The sequence below is a fragment of the Anomaloglossus baeobatrachus genome, chromosome 6 (assembly GCF_048569485.1).
Source record: "Anomaloglossus baeobatrachus isolate aAnoBae1 chromosome 6, aAnoBae1.hap1, whole genome shotgun sequence".
Taxonomy (NCBI): domain Eukaryota; kingdom Metazoa; phylum Chordata; class Amphibia; order Anura; family Aromobatidae; genus Anomaloglossus; species Anomaloglossus baeobatrachus.
The window spans coordinates 301,574,114-301,599,747 of record NC_134358.1 but is presented as its reverse complement, the minus strand read 5'-3'; the positions used below and the strand labels follow the sequence as shown (position 1 = coordinate 301,599,747).

At 46.2% G+C, this 25,634-nt stretch overlaps 1 protein-coding gene across 1 annotated transcript in view; it reads left to right on the top strand.

Moving 5' to 3' along the window:
- The window catches only part of LOC142243222 (dynein axonemal heavy chain 5-like), a 638,472-nt gene that overhangs the window by 310,080 nt on the left and 302,758 nt on the right, over positions 1–25,634 (top strand). The window contains exons 49-51 of the mRNA XM_075314893.1: positions 15,726–15,815; positions 16,012–16,248; positions 20,356–20,523. Coding sequence (XP_075171008.1) covers positions 15,726–15,815; positions 16,012–16,248; positions 20,356–20,523 — 495 coding nt within the window. The remainder of the gene's footprint in view (positions 1–15,725; positions 15,816–16,011; positions 16,249–20,355; positions 20,524–25,634) is intronic.

Here is a 25,634-nt window from a genome sequence, read left to right as displayed (position 1 = left end):
CACCAGTTACCCGAGCGGGATCTGTCCTTCCCCTCCAGAGGGTAGCCACCGGTTCCTTTGGTGGCTGGGCCCCAGCCTGCTCTGCTGAGGGCCCTCCCTCCAACCTGCCTCTCCGGAGGCGGCAACTGCGGAAAACGGTACGATAAAACAACATATTTACAAGCCACTTAACGTTTGTGGTTGCCCTGCAAGTTCACGGGCTTGTCCATGGATAGTTCCCATGCTAACTTTTTAAACGGTCCCCACGGGGACAACGGTGCCGGCTCCGGCCGGTTCAATCACTGTTAATCAGGTGAAGTACACGGTAATCATTTTTGCTTATCGTTCTCCTTTTAAACTTTTTAAACCTTCAAACAACACTCTGGTGGTCCCAACGGGGACTGTGCAGCGGCACTCCGCTGCCTTATGCGGCTCAACAGTCCATTCTCACTCGTGGGGCTCTAGTGCCACCTTCACATGGTGCACCGCTCTGGACCCCAATGGTAGCTCGCTGCAGGCGATCTTCTTCCATATACATGCGGGCATGCACATCCGCTCTACACCCCTCTCGGGCATCGATCTCCCTGCGCATCTGCTGTTGCCGCCGCTCCCAGCCGGGAGAACTTTCTGTTTGCTCCGGTTCAGTGTGTGCAGGGGACGGACCCAGCCAGAGTCCCTCCGTGTCGGCTACGACCGGCACCTTCAGTAATAAGGGACCCCGCTGTGACATGGCCTTCTCTGCCTCCTGGCAGCTGCATCCCCGCCGTGCCTCCGGTGCATCTTTGCTGACGGCCTCAGCCTCCGGCTTCTTCCATTGAAGCGGATCAGGGTGGTCACGATCTTCTGCTGCAGGTCTGTCCGCCGGGGCGGATTGGCAGGATACCGCTACCGGTGGTGGTGGTAGCGGGCCTAGTGGCGGGGCAGCAGCAGCCAACACGGGTAGCGGGGGAGGTAGCAGGGCGAGAGGGTATGGACCGGGTCCCTCAGCCGCGATGACCGACCCACTAGGGGCACAGGGGCGTGGGTCACTTACCCTTCCTTCCAAGACTCCCTCCGTCTCGCGTCTCCGTATGGCCGCCACCACTTCCGTCATGTCGGCCTCCCACTCCTCCATGAGGAGCTGCATGCGGACCTGCAGACGGCTGCTTAGCTGGACGGTCCGGACTTCCACCCACGCTGCGGTTCCCGGCGCGGGGGCCACGGTGTTTCGGGACGGCATCCACATTGCAGACATTCCGTTCCTGGAAGAAGTCACTGAGTCCTGGCGTCCCTGCTTTTATAGCTGCTTTCACATGCAGCCAGCCGCCATCGCGTCCCCCTTAGCTTCTTTCCGGCCCCTCCTTTTTTGGGGCGGAGTTTTGGCCTTCGCGCCTCTGCTACTCGAGAAGACGCTCGAGCGGGAACTTTTCGCGCCAGAGATGGCGACATCTGGAAATTTTCAGCCGGATACCTCCGGCGGTTACAAGGCGCACCTCTACCCAACGGCAGAGCGGTAAGATCCTGTTCGTGACGCCAAGTTGTCGCGGGCGGAGGAGGGGACGCCGCACTCTCCCACTGCTGCTCGGGTCCGGCTGCCGCGGCCTGCTGCTGCTCGGTGGCTCGAGCGATGAGCCGGATCCCGGGGACTCTAGCGGCGTTCCTCGCCCGTGAGTGAAAGGGGGTTGTTGGGTGTGGGGATGGTTTATTCTCCGTGACGCCACCCACGGTTGTGGTGATTTGGTTGACACCACCGCTGCTCTGTATGGGGATCCCGGGAAGGGTGGTATGGAGCAGCCAGTTGTTGTGTTGCCCCTCCGTGGGTAGGGGTTGGTGATCCCGGGGCCCAGTGATGGGATGGGAGATGCAGGGCTTGGTGGGTGCAGGGACGCGGGGGGCAGAGCGGTGCCTTGCGGCACTGTGGTACTCACTCAGCCTTTGACGTTGACACAGTTTTAAGGTAAACCACACGGCTGGAAAGACGGTTCCCACGGACGGCTGCACTTGCTCTCCCAGTAGATGACGGTGATGTCCCTTTGACCTGCACCTAGTGTTTCTAGCGATGGGTTCCCACCGGTAACCCGCTCCCCGGCTTGGATATGGGCCGGAGGAGCCCTGCTTTGCCCGCAGACGCTGGCCCCGAGGAACTGGTGCCCTGGCGGTGGCGGTGTTCCTCCTTAATGGTTGGACTTTTGCCTTCAGTCGGGACTTGGTTGTTGGGGGATCGACGTCCCCTTCACTGACGGATTTGGCAAATTATGGTGACTCCTAGCCTTGCCGAGGTCCGAGAGGCCCCTGCCCTGGTGCTGACTGTCCTTCGTATACTGCTCCAGACCGCCGGGCCACTACCCGTCCGCGGTCCTTCCAGCAACCTCCGAGCAGTCCCCCTCCAGACAATCACCGCTGTTGCTGACCTTGCTGACACTGTCCTGCACTTAGCCGGACCAACTTCAGGGCTTTCTACGCTCACTTTTACTCCTTTCTTCTTTGCTCTACTACCACTTCACTTTCACTTAGCTCCTCTACCACTTCCTTCTACTTCACTCCCCTAGCTTAACTGAACTCGTTCTTCCCGCCTCCAGAGCTGTGAACTCCTCGGTGGGCGGAGCCAACCGCCTGGCCCACCCCCTGGTGTGAACATCAGCCCCTGGAGGAAGGCAACAAGGATTTTAGTAGCTTTGGTGTTCCTAACTGGGATGTAGGGTGTGGTGGTGTGATGACCTGTGACCCCTGGCTTGCCCAGGGCGTCACATATACATTAAATGAAAGTACAACTTATTACTTCAGAAGAGGAGAACAACTTTGGTATTCTGGTTACAAGTAAGCTGAGCAGCAGCACTCAATGTCAGGAAGCAGCTGCAAAAGCAAACAAGATTTTAGAGTGTCTAAAAAGAGAGAGAAAATCCTGTGATCCATATATAATATTGCCCCACTATAAATTCCTTGTGAGGCCACGTCTAAAATATGCCATCCAGTTTTAAGCTACACATTTTCAAAGAGATATTGTGAAGAAAGGCAATTCCGGCAGTTAAACAGGAAAGTGTTCTTCACAGTTAGAGCAGTCAGACTGTGGAATGCCCTACCAGAAGAGGTAGTAATGGCATACACTATAACAGCATTTAAGACAAGACTGCATGCTTTTCCTATAATAAATGGCATTGTGAGTTATAAATAATTCAGTGATTGATGAACCTTTCTCCAGTTATATGTTCTCTATGTCAATCTGTCTAAATATACAACTACAGTACATACGTCTGATTACAGTTTCAGCTTGCTGACTGTTGCAGATTTGCCCATTGTCTGAATGCTGAGCTCTGTATAACCTGCACACACCATTGGTTTGTGGTGTGCATTTTACAATGTGCACTTTTGCTGTTTATACTGTGCATAGGCCGAAAGCTGCCAATCAGTGGTTGAGGAGGGGTTATACAGAACTCATGAATTTGGAGAACTACATGGCAGTAGATTTTTTAGTCTAGTGATAATCTCCTGCTAATAAAAGTGATTTTGTTAAAACTACAGCAAGCAGCCCAGTAAGTGACACATCAGGGTCTATGTCTCTACATTATGCTACTCTTAGATATGGTGCAGTTTGTCACCAGGCTCATGCTGCCCCGAGGTCAGTAGTGCCGTATAAAAGCTGTCACTACTTCATGCTGTAAGGCCTTGAAATAGCAGCTCTCTCCTTCAATACTTTCTGCCAAATATGTTCCACCCGTATATCAGTGTTATTCACTTTTCATTGGTTTATGTCAGTATAAAACCATTTCCCATCAAATGTTGAGGAAAGATAAAATAAGGTACAAATATCGTTTGACTGCAATATTCACCATAAGGGTTCGCTCACAAATGCGCAGAAAAACGCCAAGTGCAATCCGATAAAAAACTGGATTGCACTTGCACCAATGTGCTAATCTGTGATTTATTTTTTTTTGTCTCAGCTGTATTTGGCCTGAGTAAGAAATCCCAGCATGCTGCGTATGGCCACGAGTCAATGGGTGCGAGAAAAATACCGGACGTCACACAGACCACGTGTATATGCCGTCTGATTCCTATGGCTACATTACCATTCTGCAGCACAGAACACTAAATAATCCTGTAAATGATTGTAGAATAATAGTTTCTGAGAAAAAAATGCATGGCATACAGATGCTAGGTGAGAAAATAATCCGTCACATAGCACTCGCATGACATATGGAATACCAAACACATTTCACTCGTCCAACTTTTCTGGAGGAAAATCTGTCCAATTTATTATACGCAGATGTGAGTGAGCCCTGGCACTCGTGAAGCCCATGATCCAGTCGTACTGTACAGTCATGGCCAAAAGTTTTGAGAATGCTACAAATATTAATTTTTACAAAGTCTACTGCTTAAGGTTTTCTAATGGCAATTTGCATATACTCCAGAATGTCATAAAGAGTGATCAGCTTAACAGCAATTACTTGCAAAGTCAATATTGCCTAAGAAAATGAACTTTAACCCCCAAAACACATTTCAACATCATTGCATTCCTGCCTTAAAAGGAGCAGCTAACATTGTTTTAGTGATTGCTCCATTAACACAGGTGTGGGTGTTGATGAGGACAGGGCTGGAGATCAATCAGTCATGATTAAGTAAGAATGACACCACTGGACACTTTAAAAAGAAGCTGGTGTTTGGTATCATTGTTTCTCTTCAGTTAACCATGGTTATCTCTAAAGAAACACGTGCAGCCATCATTGCTCTGCACAAAAATGGCCTAACAGGGAAGAGTATCGCAGCTACAAAGATTGCACCTCAGTCAACAATCTATCGCATCATCAAGAACTTCAAGGAGAGAGCTTCCATTGTTGCCAAAAAGGCTCCAGGGCGCCCAAGAAGGACCAGCAAACGCCAGGACTATATCTTAAATCTGTTTCAGCTGCGGGATCGGACTACCAGCAGTGCCGAGCTAGCTCAGCAATGGCAGCAGGCTGGTGTGAGTGCTTCTGCACGCACTGTGAGGCGGAGACTCTTTGAGCAAGGCCTGGTTTCAAGGAGGGCAGCAAAGAAGCCACTTCTCTCCAGAAAAAAACATCAGGGACCGACTGATATTCTGCAAAAGGTACAGGGAGTGGACTGCTGAGGACTGGAGTAAAGTCATTTTCTCAGATGAATCCCCTTTTCCAGATGTCCCAAACAATCGAAAACAGCTTATTAGGAGAAGAAGAGGTGAGCGCTACTGTAACGGGGGCAGGGGGTGCCTTGAGGGTTGCTGTGATGGCCACTTTATGCATCAGGCTGACCCCCGGCCCGGCCGTCACTATTAAAGGATGGGTTCCGTTTGTGGGGCAGAGTGTGGATGGCAGGGGCTTTTCTTCAGGCTCAGTAACACGCTGCAGACATTCAGTTGATAAACCAAAAGACACTTTATTGAACATCTTGCTGTACAGTTTCGGCACACAAACCCTTCAGGTTCAAAGTACAATTCTTGCTGGGGGACTACTTTCCTTTTCTCTTCAGCGGGCGTTACCCGTCTACTTCTGTCTCTTTAGCTATACATGTATTCCACTCCTATGGGCTTTACCCACACACTCCTGTTTCTCTTGTCTAGGCTCGTACGGGTCTTACCCGAGTATCTCTGTCTGCGTATTGAGGCACTTTCTCTTCCTTTGGCTATTTGCCACATGTCGCTCCCACACTCTGCCCCGTTGCTTCTCTGTCTCTACACACACACTTCTCTTCTAACTACAACTCTCACTCTGCTACAGAGCCCTCTATCCCTCCCCCTAGGCTGCCCTGCCCCTCCTTCTCCTGTCACTGTTCCCATAGGGACCACTGTTCACCCTGACACCTAGTGGGGACACCAGTTACTGCTATAAACACAGATAACATCACATCAGCATCTCTGGCTATCCCAGCGTGGGGCATCTTCAGGGGGGAAAACTGCTTCTTTGTTACCAGGGGTCCGTCCACCCCTTACACTACCACCAGTCTTGTCTCATGCCAACTGTTAAGCATCCTGAAACGATTCATGTGTGGGGTTGCTTCTCAGCCAAGGGAATCGGCTCACTCACAGTCTTGCCTAAAAACACAGCCATGAATAAAGAATGGTACCAGAATGTCCTCCAAGAGCAACTTCTCCCAACTGTCCAACAGCAGTTTGGCGCCCAACAATGCCTTTTCTAGCATGATGGAGCACCTTGCCATAAAGCAAAGGTGATCACTAAATGGCTCATGGAACAAAACATAGAGATTTTGGGTCCATGGCCTGGAAACTCCCCAGATCTTAATCCCATTGAGAACTTGTGAGCAATCATCAAGAGACTGGTAGACAAACAAAAACCAACAAATTCTGGCAAAATGCAAGCATTGCTTATGCAAGAATGGACAGCTATCAGTCAGGATTTGATCCAGAAGTTGATTGAGAGCATGCCAGGGAGAATTGCAGAGGTCTTGAAGAAGAAGGGTTAACACTGCAAATATTGACTTGCTGCATTAACTCATTCTAACTGTCAATATAGCCTTTTGGTACTCATAATATGATTGCAATTATATTTCTGTATGTGATGTAAACATCAGACAAACACAATTAAAAACCAGAGGGCAACAGATCATGTGAAAATATAATTTTGGTGTCATTCTCAAAACTTTTGTCCATAACTGTAATTCTACATAAAATGTGCATTAGTCTAAACACTAGTGGACACAGACACAATATATGGGCCCTTTGTAGTCAAAAAGCTCATGAAAATGTACAATTCTACTGTACAATTTTTTAAAGGTGGAAATTGCCCCCTTACCCCTTGTGCAGCTGCACCAATGATATGTCCGCCCCTAATTCTAAAGGAATTTATTGCATTGTCTGCCTCACCGTGTCATGTTACTGTGCCCCATCTCTACCTGTATCCTCTACTGCTGCAATAAAACTTTCACAGTCTGGTCTTATATTCACAAGGTACATTTCCTCAGTGCTGTGTCACTAAACTGTAATTTAGTAAAAAATAGTAGAGCCAATTTATGAGGCTGCTTTTACACATTATTTTTCCACTCCTTTTTTGCTGAAATTACATAAATCTGCACCGTGGGTGCAATGTGTGAAGGCAGCCTTGGTAATAGATTTAGACAGCCAAAAATTAGATATGCAGAAATTGTGCATAATGCACCTCTAAACTAGGGGTGGGGAACCTCCGGCCCTTGGGCCGTATGTGGCCCGCAATGAAGTTTTCTGCTGCCCCCGGGCAGATTCCTGGGTTCGCAGTGCTCAGGCCGGCCACAGAGTCTTGTCAGCCGCCGGAGCTGTGCACTGCGAGGACGTGCATTCTGGAGTCACACTTGCAAGTGACTCACACTAGTCTCACATCGCATCATCCGGCATGGCCGCACTCTCCCCTGACAGGAGTGGGTTGGCTGCATGTATTTCTACGCAGCTGAGATGCTCCTGTCCGGAGAGTGTGCAGCCGTGCCAGGTGATGCGATGTGAAACTAGCGCAAGTCACTTGCAAATGTGACTCCAGTGCCGAAGCGTTCACTACTGAATGCTACATGAGCGTACCATTGAGTCCACACATTGGCCAGTGCCAGTGTGCTCAGGACTTACTTTGTGGGCGAGGTGAGTGCTCCGCGCTCCCATCCCAGAGAAATCGAGGAGGAGCAACAGCACCTTCATGGCTTCCAGCATTGTGTGTCCCTGTGCTGTTTGCCCCTGTGCTATGTGTGCCCGCCCTCAGTGCTGTGTGCGCCTCTGTACTGTGGCCCCCCCCTGTGCTATGTGCCTCCCTCTGCTGTTGTCCCCCCTGTGCTGTGTGCCCCCTTGTGTTGTGTGCCCCCCTGTGTTGTGCCCCCTGTGCTGTGTGCCACCTATAGTACTGTGGTCCCCCCTCTGCTTTGTGCCCCTCTGTGCTGTGTGCCACCCATAGTGCTGAGTGCCCCCCCGTGCTGTGTGCCACCTCCAGTGCTATGCACCACCGTCAGTGCTGTGCCAGTGATGTCCATGTTATCTTGTGCTGTCAGTGCCCCCCTACTGATGTCTGTGCTCCCTAGTTCCCCCCAGTGATGTCTGTGCTCTCCTAGTGGTGTATGTGCTCTGCAAGTGTTATCCATTTTCCCCAGTGCCCCCTAGTGCTGTTCATGCCCCCGAGGGCTGTCTGTGCTCCCCTCATGATATCTGAGCCCCCTTGTGCTGTCCATGCCCCCCAGTGATGTCTGTGCTCTGAAAGTGCTGACCATGCCCCCTAGTGATATTTGTACCCCAACAGTGCTGTCCATGGCCCCCAAGTGCTGTTTGTGCCCCTCAGCCATACATATGCTTTCCAGTGATGGCTATGCCCTCAGCTACTCCTGTGATGTTTGTGCCCTCAGCCCCTCCAGTAATGTATATGCCACCAGCTCCTCCTGTGATGTGTATGCTCCCAGCCCCTCCTGTGATGTGTATGCCCCCAGCATCTCCTGTGATGGGATGTGTATGCCCCCAGCATCTCCTGTGATGTGTATGCCCCCAGCGTCTCCTGTGATATAGACATCACAGGAGGGACTGGGAGCATACACATCCCAGGAGGGCATACAGATCACTGGAGGGCCTGGAGGAGTATAGATCACAGAAGGGGCTGGGGTCATATATATCACAGAAGAGGCTGAGGGCATACACATCACATTAAAGATGCTGAGGCATAAACATCACAGTGGAGAAGCTGGGGGCATATGGAGCACCCCACGGGGTCTGGAGAATACTTGTCACCGGGACGGTGAGCGTCAGGGGGTTGTCAAGAGTGGCCTTGCCCGGTTTCATGACCCCGAGGTGTCCACGAAAGGGGGATAGTGGGGAAGGATGGTAGGATGATGAAGATATTGGAAGTAGTAGTTGTCTTGTGACACCATCTGTGGTACACGGCCAGGGATTAGCCGCCGCTGTGGGTGCTGTCCTCTGGGGTGGATGGTGTCGCAGCCGGTATGGTTCAGCTCCCCAAAGGTAGAGCTAGGCCCCAGGGAGGATCATGGGGGTGGTAGTGGCCATTTGCGCTGGAGCGCAGGGCGCCAGCAATGAAGGGCTGACTCGGTGGTTTCGGTTCAAGGTACTCAGTCCGGTTGTCACCCTTGGAGTGCCAGTCTCTGACGTGATGGGCCCCAGCTGATCCCGGATAATTCGGAGGTCACCGCCGGTGTTCTCACTGTGCGTCCTTTCTGGTCAGGACCCCTCCAATCCCATTGATGGAATGTGGAATGGGCTGCAGGTTTTTCCTGCACTCTCCACAGACCCTGGAATCCCCTATAGCTGTGTAGAGCCTGGGCTGAGCTACCTGCTCCAAGCCGCGGTGGTCCAGAAGTGTGAGGAAGAAAATGCCTGGACCGAGGTCCTGACTATGCTCCTTAGCCGAAGCTGTGCCTGGGGTAAAACCGACTAAGTGTGAAGATGCTCCTTTCTTTTCCCCAAGTGGTGCCTGCCCTCCAGGGGGTTGTCCTTGCAACCGGGAAAGTCCCATGCCTCGTGATGGCCACCCCCCATCTACCCTAGGCCAATCCCAGTGGGAAAGCACCTGACTGTGTGTGGTTTGTGAATGTGGTGAACACCAGCAATTAACCTCTTCCTTACCTGGGATGAGTACTGCACCTTAAGTGAGATGCAGTACCCTGTGGCGACTGAAGCCTCAGTGCCGCCACACATATGTGGCGCCCTGGACAAGCCAGGATGTCACAAGCACTACACCAACACACCCCACACCCCGGTCAGGCACACCGAAGTCAGACAAAAACCCTTGTTGCCTCCCTCCAGGGGCTGATGTTCACACCAGGGGGTGGGCCAGGCGGTTGGTCCCACCCACTGAAGAGTTCACAGTCCTGGAGGCGGGAAAAACAGTTAGTTCAGTCTGCAGATGAGTTTGTAGAGGAGTGGAGTGAGGAAGTAAAGTGGCAGTTGAGCAATCTGAAGTTGGTCCGGGTGTGTGGCCCGGACGATACAGCAAGGTTGGCAGACGGTGGTGACCGTCTGCAGGAGAGGCCGATCGGAGCCAGCCGTAAGGGCCGTGGACGGGCGGTGGCCCGGCGGTACCGGACCAGTACGCAAAGAGAAGCCATCACCAACCGGCAGGGCTTACAGACCCCGACAAGGCTAGGAGTCGCCGTTGAAATTGTCAAATCCGTTAGCGAAGGGAACCTCCTGGGTTTCCCAGCAACCAAGTTCCGACAGAAGGCAACAGTCCAACCGAGAGAGGGCATATAGGAGGGGCTGGAACATATACATCACAGGGGGGCTGGGGCATATACATGTCCCCAGCCCCTCGTATTATGCATTTGCCTCAATGTCTCCTGTGATGTACACCATGTTCAAAATTATTATGCAAATTATATTTTTCTCTGATTTTCCTAAATGGTCGGTGCAAATGAGTCAGTCTAATAAAAGTCATCACCCGTTAGAGTATACATCGAATTTTATTAAAGAAACCTTTCAATTGTAACAGTATAATCTTCAAAATTAAAAAAAAATTAAATGTGCTGTTCCAAATTAGGCACAGTAGAGTTTCTAAACATTTTATATGTTTTTAAGAACTGAAAATGCTCATTTGTGGAATTTGCAGCATTAGGAGGTCACATTCACAGAAAAAAAAGCTATTTAAATCCAAAACATTCTAACAGGCCAAGTTACATGTTAACATAGGAACCCTTTGATATCACCTTCACAATTCTTGCATCCGTTGAACTTGCGTTTTTGGAGAGTTTCTGCTTGAATTTCTTTGCATGATGTCAGAATAGCCTCCCAGAGCTGCTGTTTTGATTTGAACTGCCTCCCACCCTCATAGATCTATTGCTTGATGATACTCCAAAGGTTCTTTATAGGGTTGAGGTCAGGGGAAGATGGTGGCCACACCATGAGTTTATCTCCTTTTATGCCCATAGCAGCCAATGACACAGAGGTATTCTTTGCAGCATGAGATGGTGCATTGTCATGCATGAAGATAATTTTGCTCCTGAAGGCATGTTTCTGCTTTTGTACCATGGAAGAAAGTTGTCAGTCATAAACTCAATATACTTTCCAGAGGTTATTTTCACACCTTCAGGAACCCTAAAGGGGCCTACCAGATGCCTCCCCATGATTCCGGCCCAAAACATGACTCCTCCACCTCCTTGCTGACGTCGCAGCCTTGTTAGGACATGGTGGCCATCCACTCACAGACTAATAGCAGAAGATGTAAACTGCCCTGGCCAAAAAGACTAAAGGCTACTTTACACGCTGCGATATCGGTACCGATATCGCTAGCGTGGGTACCCGCCCCCATCTGTTGTCCGACACGGGCAAATCGCTGCCCGTGCCGCACAACATCGCCCAGACATGTCACACATACCTGCCCGGCGACGTCGCTGTGACCGGCGAACCACCTCCTTTCTAAGGGGGCGGTTCGTTCAGCGTCACGGCGACGTCACAGCTGCGTCACTGAACCGCCGCCCAATAGAAGCGGAGGGGCGTAGATGAGCGGGACGTAACATCCCGCCCACCTCCTTCCTTCCGCATAGCGGCCGGGAGGCAGGTAAGGAGAGCTTCCTCATTCCTGCGGCGTCACACGGAGCGATGTGTGCTGCCGCAGGAACGAGGAACAACCTCGTTACTGCTGCAGTAACGATTTTTGAGAATGGACCCCCATGTCACCGATGAGCGATTTTGCACGTTTTTGCAACGATGCAAAATCGCTCATAGGTGTCACACGCAACAGCATCGCTAATGTGGCCGGATGTACGTCACCAATTCCGTGACCCCAACGAGTTTGCATTAGCGATGTCGTAGCGTGTAAAGCCCCCTTAATGCACTACTAGGGTGCAGCAAGACCTCCATTAAATGGAGACATCACAGGTGCAAAAGGGGGATGGTAAAATTGCACTCTTGTGGCTTGCATAGGTCACTGTTCACACATGCAGGTTCACAGTATCTGGTATGCAGCCTATTAGTTACGCCCATCACAGTAAATGCAAGCGGGCTGCGCCAGTGCTATATATGTGCACCATGCAGAGTATGATATGAGTATAATATGCAAGGCCTAACATAAAGAAGCCTGGCTGCATCCTGTATAAAATATTCTGTGCAAAAGAATAAATAAATATATGAGGTATTGGTAGATAATATGGCCATAGTATGGAGAATTTTAATTCCTCTTTTTGATGTTTTTTATGTATATATATATGATATATTAGTGTAGGGACCCACAAAAAAGAGGATCTGTGACGCGGATTGTGGGCTTACCGTACTATGGCCATATTACCTACCAACACCTTATATATTTATTTATTCTTTTGCACAGAATATTTTATACAGGATGCAGCCAGGCCTCTTTATGTTAGGCCTTGCATACTATAGCCACTGTCCCTGCATGGAGTACATATATAGTACTGGCGCAGCCCGCTTGCATCTATAGGGATAAGCGTAACTAATAGGCTGCATACCAGATACTGTGTGCCTGCATGTGTGAACAGTGACCTATGCAAGCCACAAGTGTGCAATTTTACCATCTCCCTTTGCACCTGTGATGTCTCCATTTAATGGAGGTCTTGCATCCTGGTAGTGCATTAGTCTTTTTGGCCAGGGCAGTTTACATCTTCTGCCATTAGTCTGTGAGTACTTGCTTAATTTTTAGAGGATTTTTATTCCTCTTTCTGGTGTTTTTTATGTATATACATAGTGGCCATCCACCTACCATCCACTACGCCATCCATCTGGACCATCAAGGGTTGCTCGACACTCCTCAGTAAACAAGACTGTTTGAAAATTAGTCTTCATGTATGTCTGGGCTCACTGCAACTGTTTCTGCTTGTGAGCACTGGTTAGGGGTGGCCGAATAGTAGGTTTATGCACCACAGAAAGCTTTTGAAGGATCCTACACCTTGAGGTTCGAGGGACTGCAGAGGCACCAGCAGCCTCAAATATCTGTTTGCTGGTTTGTAATGGCTTTTTAGCAGCTGCTCTCTTAATCCGATGGACTTGCCTGGCAGAAACCTTCCTCATTCTGCCTTTATCAGCACGAAATAAAAACAAGGATAAAAGTGGAAAAACGTCCACGCTGCTGTGCCAATAAAGAGTTAATTCCAAATAAGAGCAATTCAGGGGGGTTTATTCTACGCATTTCAGAGATAACCCCTCTCCTCATCAGGAAACTTTTTTTGATGGATTTCCTAATGGAGAGGGGTTATCTGCGAAACGCGTAGAATGAACCATCCTGCATTGCTCTTATTTTGGAATCAACTCTCTATTGGCACAGCAGCGCAGACGTTTTTCCACTTTTTAACCTTTTTTTTTTCTTCCACCTTTTGCACGTGGAGTCTGCAGCAGCTCATACATGCTTTAATACTCGTTGTGTGTCACACAACCATCCCAGGTGAGTGGTTTTCATTAACCCTTACTGTTATCCTGGTAAGACCCTATATGCACTTTTTATGTCCACAGTTTTTTTTACTATATTATCAGCACAAACACGTATGTGCTCTGAATCGGCCACACATTTCTTCATTGTACGATGATCACGCTTAAGTTTTCGTGAAATATCTAATGTACTTTATTTATCCCTTGTCCACGGCATTGCACTATTTGATGCTTTTCGGCAGCAAAGAGATCCTTTTTCTTTCCCATGTTACTTGAAAACTGTGACCTGTTCAATATTGTGGAACATCCAGTTTTCCTTTTATTGGGCTCACCTGGCAAACTGAATCACTCATCTCAGATACCTGTGATAATTAAAGAACCCTGAGAAACAAATACCATCAATGAGTTTCATTGAAAAAAAAATTAATCGCTATGACACTTAAATCCAATTTGCATAATAATTTGTAACATGGTGTATATACAGCAGTTCCAATGTCTCCTATGTGATATATATGATTTACCAATCTTATTATCACACAGACAAAGGCAAACCTGTAAACGTTGTTGTGAAAAGCAACGTTACGGGATCAATGTCACAGAAAATTAACCGCCACACCAAGGAGAAGCAGCTCCGGCCACCACAGTAGGGGTGAGTTAATTATGTGCTTGATCAAATATAGGTGGGTAATTTTCACATTGATAATTTTGTGCGGCTCCCTGAGGTTGGTAGAAATTTGCAAATGGCTCCCGGTAGTAAAAAGGTTCCCCACCCCTGCTCTAAATAATCCTGGATACAGTGAAGCAACCAGATGTCCAGATTCCAGCTGTATCTGTGTTTTCAGCACTGAGACTGGTGGACCTCCAAGTCATATTACATTCTGTGACCAGGTAGCACAAGTAGTGAGCAACAGAAATATGACAGGACAGGACAGGACACACAGGGGTGCTTGTGTGCGCACTTCATATTGTGTGTGGTGGCCACTGTAGAGAGCATTGGACCATTGTGTGGGGGAGTATTGTGTGGGCATCATGATGTATGGACATGTATAGAGGAAGTGTTATACTGTGTGGACAAGAATTTTGTGGTACAAAATATTGATGCCCCTATATTATTGCACCATATGCCTATAAGGCATCAAAAGTATCTAAAACATTTAAAGTGAACCTTTCAGGTCCAATATGTACCCAGAACCACGAGCCATTCTGGGTGCATATTTGTAATCCCTGACTAACTGTCACTGTATACACTAGTTTAGATAAAGAGATCTTTAGAAAAAGTATTTCTAAAGATCCTTTATGATATGCTAATGAGCGCAGGGACTAGTCCCAAGGGCGTTCTATCCCCGGACTAGTCCACCCTCTTAGCATCTTAGCACACCCACAGGGGCGTACTAACATGCTATTCAATGCCTAGCGTCATTGGCGGTGATGCGCATACCTGTGTCTGTTGTCACCGCCTCACACCCCAGATTTAGGGTTAGTGCGTATGATCAGTATGCCCGACATTTCCAGTCATGCGCACTAGACCTCTCTGAAGCTGGGACGAGTATACCAGGCTTCATACTGCGCATGACTGCAAGTGCCTGGACTTTTGATCATGTGCACTGAGCCTAATCCCGGCGTCTTAGGCGGTGACAATGGACACAGGTATTATTATTATTATTATTATTTATTATTATAGCGCCATTTATTCCATGGCGCTTTACAAGTGAGAGATGGTATATGTACAACAATCATTAACAGTACAAGACAGACTGGTATAGGAGGAGAGAGGACCCTGCCCGCGAGGGCTCACATATGCGCGTTACCGCCGATGATGCTGAGCAATGAGCATTTGATAGCATGTTAGCATACTCCTGTGGACACCTGTGGGCATGCTAACATGCTAAGAGGGCGGACTAGTCAGGGGGAAAAAATGCCCTTGTGACTAGTCCTTGCACTCATTAGCATATCATATAGGATCTTTAGAAATACTTTTTTTTACTATTAGTTTATGTATGCTACTAGATACAGTAACTGTTAGGGATTAGAAATATCACCCAGAACTGCATATTGGACCTGACAGGTTCCCTTTAAATTTAGCATGTGGCTTGTCTGCTATTTTTTAGACATAATTGTGGTACATTTTATTTAGTGATTCTCTTACTGTTATCTAGCAAATTATAATGTACATTTCACTTGACATTAAATTGAAATAGTAACCTAAGCTTACGAAGCCTATGACTATACCCCACTGCTGCTCTGCCAATTTTAAGACGTGGCCTCTGCTAAGGTATTTACTGGCCCTGTGGCATCCCGCTTGTGGTTTAATATTCCCTTTTTTGCTGCAGGTTCCCTTTAAATATAGAGTTAAAAAACCCTGTGATTATTAATCTATTCCATTGTTGCAAAGTAAAGTGTTGTTCCCCACAACTGAAAGAACAACCTTCCTTTAACCGTTGGATTCAGTCTTGTTTTGTTCTTCCCACAGGATTTAATAAATTTTGTCTTCACTGCGGTGTCTCCGAAGATGCAGATATTGGAGTGCATGTATATTAGACAAGCTATTGATCTGCTTCAGGTAAGGACACCGCTCTTAGAAGACAGCCATAAATATAGTAAAGCAATACTGTCCTCACAAAATGAAATGTGTTCCTCTTTAGTGGATGTGGAAGCAATTTCCAGATATCTCTTTACACATTACTCCTTTTGTAATTTTCCTTTTCAGCCTCTTTTTGTCCCAGCGTTAATGCTCTTTTGTATTTGTTGATTTCTAGGGTCTCCTCTCTGACAAGGAGGAGAAACAGCCCAGTCAGGAACATTTGGCCCGACTCTTTGTGTTTGCCGTTATGTGGTCAGTGGGAGCCTTGTTGGAACTTGAGGATCGTATGAAGATGGAAATATTCCTGAGGAACCATTCTGCCCCACTACAACTTCCTACCGTTAAAGGAGATGAAACTATATTTGAATTTGTCATTAATGAAAGTGGACAGTGGGAGCACTGGTCCAAAAAGGTTGGTCATTCCTAGATAAGCCATCTTACAAATGTTATACCAGCAATAGTGGGAGGCTGTCCAATATTTGGTGTACATTAAGGCTATGTGCCCACGGGGACAGTGTCCTGCGGACATTCCGCAGGAGCTCCCAGGAAACAGACAAAAGTTGTGGTGCAGTTTCCATGCTGCGGAATGTCCTGCGGATATGCTGCGGGCATTCTGCATTGAGGATACAGTACCATGGCTTCGGCACTGCATCCTCAATGCAGAACAGGTGCTGGAGTGATCAGGGAGTTCATACTTACGCAGCACCTCGCTTTCCGGCGGCCGGGTCACTCTGTCAGCGTCTGCAGGAGAAGGTGGGCGGGCCTAAACTAGCTCCAGCTGTCACATGACCGGAGCTCGTGCAGGCCCCGCCCACCTGCTGTACATCGGACGGAGAAAGTGACTCGGGTGTCTGCTATCAAGGCAGGTAAGTATATGGGACCCTGCGGAGAAATCCGTAGGAATAATTGACATGCTGCTGATTTTTCCGCAGGGAAATCCGCATTATTTCCCCTGCGGATTTCTGGCACAGCAGTTCCCAAATGCCATAGAAATGGCTGGGGAGTAGCTGTGCTGCAGATTTTTGAAAAATCCACGGAATTTCGGCGAAAAATCTGCGGCAAATTCCGCGCATTTTCCACAGCTTGGGCACATAGCCTTGTCAGGCTTGTCTCTGTTACGTGATAAGCCATCGAATTTAAAAAGCAACATTATACATCTTTGGTATCTACGAACTCCTAATAACCTGGAAAATCATTTTACCAGGTCGTTTTTACAATTTAGTGAACAAGGTAAAGAAAAAAACAAAAAACAAATAAAAATCACAAACAAAGGTAGTATTGCACTTTTTTTTTTCTTTTCAGTTTCACCACACTTGGAATTGTTTTCCAGTGTTCCAGTACAACATGTAGCAGAATGAATGGTGTCATTCAAAAGTATAACTTGTCCCTCAAAAAACAAGCCCTCATCTATATATATAATTGCCTTATTCTGTCTGTCTGTCTTGCTCCAAAATGACGTCATTACAGTGACAACTGTCGCATTGGCCGCTCGGCTCGGCCCGGCCGCACCCCTGCACGCATTGGCCGCTCGGCTTGGCTCCTCCTATTATACTCCTCTCCCCCAGGACTACTCCTCCTATTATACTCCTCTCCCCTCAGGACTACTCCTCCTATTATACTCCTCTCTCCCCAGGACTACTCCTCCTGTTATACTCCTCTCCCCCCAGGACTACTCCTCCTATTATCCTCCTCACCTCCAGGACTACTCCTCCTATTATCCTCCTCTCTCCCCAGGACTACTCCTCCTATTATACTCCTCACCTCCAGGACTACTCCTCCTATTATACTCCTCTCTCCCCAGGACTACGCCTCCTATTATACTCCTCTCTCCCCAGGACTACGCCTCCTATTATACTCCTGTCCCCCAGGACTACTCCTCCTATTATCCTCCTCTCTCACCAGGACTACTCCTCCAACACACACACACTGCACAAAACATACCTCCCCCCAAAACACACACACGCACCCCACATACCTACACAAACCGCGCAACACACACAGCACCACACACACACACAACGCTGCAGACACACAGCGCTCCACAAACAGCGCAACACACAAACACCGCTCTCACACGCCGCCACACCAAGACAACACCCAGAACATTTACAGCGCCCTACACAAACACTTGTCAACTACACACAACAACATCTATATATATAACAAAAATCATACATTAACTACACAATAAATTCTAGAATGCCCAATGTGTTAGAATCGGGCCACCTTCTAGTATGTTTATATTGATGAAAAAAATGGAAAATCACCAGGTGGTGACGAGCCTAATCAAGTAAAAGATCATACAGCTCATTTTAGTGAATGGTTTTGGTCTGAAATATTGTGAGCTTTCCTTAACAAAACAGTTTGAGGCCCCCTTCACACATGCGTGTAAATCACGTACGTGTTATGCGTACCGTTTTTCATGTCCGTGTTGCGTTTTTAACGTCCGTTTTCTGGCTCCGTGTGTGATGCGTGTGTTATCCGTATGTCCGTATGAGATGTGCGTGTGTCCGTGTTTGCAGTCCGTATGTATTCTGTATTCCATCCGTATGCCATCCGTTTTGCTAGTACGTGTAGTTGGAAAAAGTCATGTAATGAATGGGATAATATGTTGCTGGTGTGTTCAATTGACTCACCCTCACTGTGTCCTGCAAGATAAATGCGATTTCCTAGGGACCATTTCTAATCACATGCACCTGTACCAAAATGATACAATCATTGCCATATTTGCAAAAAAACGGACACGGACCATACGGAGATGCATCCGTGTCACGTACGTGTGCTCACGGACCCATTGAGTTTAATGGGTGCGTGTGTGCGTGTTCCGTGACAAAAATGGACATGATTCAGTGTTTAACGCACCAATAAACGTATCATGCACACGGACACACGCTCCGTATGGAAAAACGAACGTGTAACTCAGTACATTGATTAACATTGGAGTACGTATGCCCATGTCTCCGGTACGTGCAGGAAAGGACCTAACACGTACCGGAGGCACGTGCGTGTGAAGGGGGCCTGAGATGGTGCTCAAAGCAGTCTGTTCTGTGCCGCTCCCTCTGACTTCTCCCAGCCAAAGCTGCCTTAATTTGGCAGGTCTCCTCTTATATGTAAATCGAAATACTAGAGACCTTAAAATGAAGCCGGACTAGGAGAAAGCAGAGGAATCCTGCCTATGTCCAGCATCTGGTAGGGTATTCTCTGAAATGACACAGCGTTTTCATAACTAAACTTACAGTAGATCATTACAGATCGGTAGCCTATTTTCTGTTGCCTGTAGTTTTGGGTTCATAAAACTGCTAACAGGCTCCCTTTTAAATAATGCAGCATTTAATTAGTAGAAACCGAAGTCTTTGCCAAAAATACTAAAGCATATAGTTAAAAAGGAAATGTACCATGGATGGAGTCTATGCGATCGCACAGGAGCCCAAAGGGTGAAAGGGCTGATGTCTACCTTCAAGGCAGCATCTGTCACAGACCCATAAAGGGGTGCATCATAATGAGCTATTGGACTTCAATGGGCCCCATATACTGTTCTTTTACAGGGGTCCTCTTGTGTCTATGTCCACCCCTGATATATTGCTGCCAATGAATACGTGTTACCATTGGGAAGAACACAATATCAGTGGTAGACCAGCCCCGTACTCTGCATATAGAAAACTGGAAAAAGAAAACTTCTGCAAAAAAATTGAAGGCAGGTTATGTATTTGATAAAATTTGGATGTGCTCTCTGAGGCTCTGTTCACATTTGCTTTGTGGTTTCCTATATAAACTGAAAGAGCAATATAGTTCTGGGGGAGATGACGGGCCCCTAACAGACCCCATTGACTTACATTGGGTACGTTGTGTTCTATAGAGATGTCTGACATTTTGATAACACAGATAGTGCTGCATGCCCCGCTTTTTCCTATAAAGTATGACTTGTCAATGTATGGAATAATGGAAGGTATAATTTAAGAAAAGTTTTGTGTAACACAATGGTTTAATAATGAACTCCAGAAAAAAGCTACTTATAACTGAAATTAGAAGCAAAATTAAAACAAACTCCATTACTTTCTTGTACAGCAGCCCTCGCGACAAATAAATCACAATGACATTAACACCATTAACACAGCATTTATTCCTGTGAAAATTATAGGTGAATAAATGAAGATTCTGCTTAGATTTTGTTTATTGCTTCAACATGATTTATAAAGTGAGATTCCACTCTTGTGGAGAAAGTGATTTGCTTGTAAAATAGATCTCAAGAGCTTTTTTTAAGACTATGCTGGTGTTGGGAGCGATAAGCTTCTCCCCCTTTCCTGAAATTAGTGCGGATTCGGTAGAGAAAATCCTGCTATGTCATGTTTCATTATTGCATCATCCATGAGATCCAGGACTATCAAATAATGAAGACACTAAAACATGCAAACTAAAAAATGATGTTAATGGGCCTGATATGTCCAATATTTCAATAATGTAAATATTCATGTGTAACCACTTATTTATTCAAAGAAATGATTTTGTTTTATTTACCTAGGTTCCTGAATATGTGTATCCAAAAGACACGATACCTGAATATGCCTCAATTCTTGTTCCAAATGTGGATAATGTCCGGACGGATTTTCTAATGCATACCATCATGAAACAAGGAAAAGCCGTTTTACTGATTGGTGAACAGGGCACTGCAAAGACTGTCATGATCAAGGTAGAGTCCTTTTTGTCATTTGTGTCATTTTTTTTTTACATCTCAACTTATTTTCTATGTATACAACAAATGTGTGTACCAAATACTCTGACTGTCTGCCTTATGCAATATAGAAAAAAACTTGTTTCCTTTTGTATCTAACATTTAATAACTGCTGCTCACTAGGAACTGTGCTCCCACCCAAAATTTTCTTTAATAATTTGTGACGTTGCACCTTGCAACATAGGGGGTTACTCGCTCAGCATGAGGGCTTCAGGTAGACACAGGAGGCACAGTTTCTTAAGATCACAGCCTGCTTTATTCCACTCCATAAAGCACCGCGCTGGTACGGACATCACATGGCATGTACAGGCAGGAAAACAGGTACATTCCCAAACCTCAGCCCTTCAGGTTATGTTCAGTCCACAAGTCGCTGCAGAGCCTTCTCAGATGCTGTTTCCTTACCTCCACCCATCAATACACCCAGCTACTTCCTCCAGCACAGGAACTTCAGTGCAGGGCCCTGAGTGTGTCCAGAGGCCTGACTTTCATTCCTGGGACCACACCCCGAGGTGGAGATATGGTGAACAGCCGTCCCACCTATCTCATTAGCTGTCCACAACAGAGCCGGCCCAGGTAACACACCTTAACCCTCTCAGCATAGTACCAGTGATTATATCACAAATTGTATTTATTTTTTTATTTTGAAGCTAAATGCTCATATTTAGGGAAACTGCTTGAGTGTTTTGTTTTTTTTTTGCTATCATTAAAGAAATTAAAGAATCACTTCCATCAAAATGTTTATCCTCTTTAATATATTGCAATCATCTCATCATATTATGTAGCAATGTGTACTTAAAATGAGCAATTATGCCTATCTACCCAGTTAATTCTTCTTTTTTTTTTTTTTTACTAGGTCTATGACATTATATGATTAAAAAATGACTAGCTGAATCCTTTAAGGCTCTATATAGAAACATTAAGCCTCTTTTCCCTGCGTGAGTTATCACTGCAGACGTCAGTGGTAGGGGAGAGGAGCAGACCAGCTCTGTTAAGAATTGAAGGGGGGGAAAACTCATGCAGAGAAAAATGACTTCCTGTTTCTACATAAATCAGAGAAAAGAGAAAAATTAACTGAGTAGAAAGGAAAAATTAGCCATTGTAAGTACACAGGGCTACATAATAGGATTGCAGTATATTCAGTGGATAAAAACTTTGATGGTCGTGCTTCTTTAAACACAAATTTTATTAAATGTTTTAACATCAGTCACCTTAACCTATTATTTTTTCCATTTTCAGATAACTATATGGCGCACATATGGAATTGCACATGACTGTATTTATGCTATGTATTTAGGTGCAGTGTGTTATGGGGAACCTGAGAGCAGATTCAAGCTGCCTGATCAACGAATAGCATGTATGAGAAACTGGCTGTATGATTTCAGTCACGTAACCTCTGTGGTATTACAAAGGAAAATATAATAATATTATAATAATATTTTAAAAGCCTGCCAGGGACCAAGGCGCACAGGGGACTAGTCAAAAAGACTGGTCCACGGCGGCTTCTGCCTGTCTGCTGCAATAACTTCCAGGTCTCTTCCTTTTCATGCAGGGAAAGACCTGTCACTCAAGGGAAGACGTTGCTGTGAAAATGCCTTTTGGTTAGTCTAGTTCTTTCTGGTGGCTTTTGCACTGATTTTCTCTGAAACGCCACACATGTCATAGTTAAATATATAAGACTTAAACGTGGATCTGGCAGAATTTATCAGCTGTCTGTTCCCTTTAATGTATTTTCATTTGTCCATTATCCATTGTTTTTTAGGACACCTTTCCTACACTCTACATAAATGAGTGTGTTTAAATATTTTAAAAAATATGAGTGTATATTTTTCTTTTTTAATTACCATATTTTTTTGCATTATAAGACACACCCCAAATTTAAAAAGAAAAGTAAAAAAAAAAGGGTTCTGTCTTATACTCCGGTGGTCTCTTACCAAAGGGGAGGTGGCAGCGGTGGTGGAGCGGGTTCAGAGGAGGCAGGGTCGGTGTTGGAGCATCTCTGACACTGCAGTGCCTACAGTATCGCCCTACTCCGTCAGCGATGTGGGCTTCAAAGAAATGGCGCCCGGAGTTGGCACATGCGCAGATTGAGCTCTTGGCTCAATGACAAGCTGAGATCTCATCTGCATACACGCCACCTCCAGTCGCCATTTTGCTTAAGTCCACTGCTGGGAAATCAATGGGCCAGAGACAGCGCATGCACAGATGAGATCTTGAGCCGAGAGCTCCATCTGCACACGCGCTGACTCCGGGCGTCATTATTTGACGGCTGCACCACTGAGAAAGCATCTCACCCGCTGCACCGCCCTGCTCTACACAGCCACCACCGCAGCCAGCACAGCACCCATTCTCCACCTCTTGGTAAGCTACATTCACATTATAAGACACACCCCTCATTTTTCTCCCAAATTTTTGGAAAGAAAAAATACGGTATATCTTTTTATGGGACAACACTGAAGATATTACACTATGACACAATGTAGAGTAGTCAACGTACAGCATGTATAACAGAGTATATTTGGTGTGTCCACTAAATAACTCAACTCACAGCCATTGATATCTAAACCGCTGGCAACAAAAGTGAGTACACCCCTAATTGAAAATGACCAAATTGTGCCCAATTAGCCATTTTCCCTCCCTGGTGTCATATGACTCATTAGTGTTGCAAGGTCTCAGGTGTGAATGTGGAGTAGGTGTGTTAAGATAAGTCTGCATTCACTCTGTGTAACTGCAAACTTAAAAATAAATCCTCACATGACACGTTCTGTGCAGTACGAGGATTTGCTGGTTTATGAGCCGGGAACAGTAGTCACTGTAATTGTGTGATATGCATGTTCCTGGCCACACCCTGACTAGTGGGCATGGCCCCACTCAATACAAGTGTATGGAGTATGTGCATCCAACTAGTAGGCACAGCCGTCTAGTGGGTATGGCCTTGTTCCATACACTTGAGCGAAGCAGCGCTACTAGTCGGGTTCTGGCTAGGACCATTCATATTGCAGTCATGTGAACATTGTTCCCGTCTCAGGAACCAGAGAATCCTCACAGCGCACAGTACATGCACTGGGAGGATTCATAAGACTGCAGTTACATGGTGACTGCAGACACATCATTTTTGACTGGACAACCCCTTTAATAGAACACTGTGCAATAGATTTAAAAAAAAATCTTACATTTAAACAAATTAACTTTAGACAATGCTATATGCTTTTTATTCATTGACTCATTGTTTTTTGCTGTTTAGTTTGAGTAGATGAAATATATATATATATATATATATATATATATATATATATATATATATATATATATATATATATACAGTGCCTACAAGTAGTATTCAACCCCCTGCAGATTTAGCAGGTTTACACATTTGGAATTAACTTGGCATTGTGACATTTGGACTGTAGATCAGCCTGGAAGTGTGAAATGCACTGCAGCAAAAAAGAATGTTATTTCTTTTTTTTTTTTTTTCTTAAATTGTGAAAAGTTTATTCAGAGGGTCATTTATTATTCAACCCCTCAAACCACCAGAATTCTGTTTGGTTCCCCTAAAGTATTAAGAAGTATTTCAGGCACAAAGAACAATGAGCTTCACATGTTTGGATTAATTATCTCTTTTTCCAGCCTTTTCTGACTAATTAAGACCCTCCCCAAACTTGTGAACAGCACTCATACTTGGTCAACATGGGAAAGACAAAGGAGCATTCCAAGGCCATCAGAGACAAGATCGTGGAGGGTCACAAGGCTGGCAAGGGGTACAAAACCCTTTCCAAGGAGTTGGGCCTACCTGTCTCCACTGTTGGAAGCATCATCCGGAAGTGGAAGGCTTATGGAACTACTGTTAGCCTTCCACGGCCTGGACAGCCTTTGAAAGTTTACACCCGTGTCGAGGCCAGGCTTGTCCGAAGAGTCAAGGCTAACCCAAGGACAACAAGGAAGGAGCTCCGGGAAGATCTCATGGCAGTGGGGACATTGGTTTCAGTCACTACCATAAGTAACGTACTCCACCGCAATGTTCTCCGTTCCAGACGAGCCCGTAAGGTACCTTTACTTTCAAAGCGTCATGTCAAGGCTCGTCTACAGTTTGCTCATGATCACTTGGAGGACTCTGAGACAGACTGGTTCAAGGTTCTCTGGTCTGATGAGACCAAGATCGAGATCTTTGGTGCCAACCACACACGTGACGTTTGGAGACTGGATGGCACTCCATACGACCCCAATAATACCATCCCTACAGTCAAGCATGGTGGTGGCAGCATCATGCTGTGGGGCTGTTTCTCAGCCAAGGGGCCTGGCCATCTGGTCCGCATCCATGGGAAGATGGATAGCACGGCCTACCTGGAGATTTTGGCCAAGAACCTCCGCTCCTCCATCAAGGATCTTAAGATGGGTCGTCATTTCATCTTCCAACTAGACAACGACCCAAAGCACACAACCAAGAAAACCAAGGCCTGGTTCAAGAGGGAAATATCAAGGTGTTGCAGTGGCCTAGTCAGTCTCCTGACCTTAACCCAATTGAAAACTTGTGGAAGGAGCTCAAGATTAAAGTCCACATGAGACACCCAAAGAACCTAGATAACCTGGAGAAGATCTGCATGGAGGAGTGGGCCAAGATAACTCCAGAGACCTGTGCCAGCCTGATCAGGTCTTATAAAAGACGATTATTAGCTGTAATTGCAAACAAGGGTTATTCCACAAAATATTAAACCTAGGGGTTGAATAATAATTGACCTACACTTTTATGTTGAAAATTTGTTAAAATTTAACTGAGCAACATAACTTGTTTGTTTGTAAGATTTATGCATCTGTTAATAAATCCTGCTCTTGTTTGAAGTTTGCAGGCTCTAACTTATTTGCATCTTATCAAACCTGCTAAATCTGCAGGGGTTGAATACTACTTGTAGGCACTGTATATATATATATATATATATATATATATGTATATGTAATATACAGTCATATGAAAAAGTTTGGGCACCCCTATTAATGTTAACCTTTTTTCTTTATAACAATTTGGGTTTTTGCAACAGCTATTTCAGTTTCATATATCTAATAACTGATGAACTCAG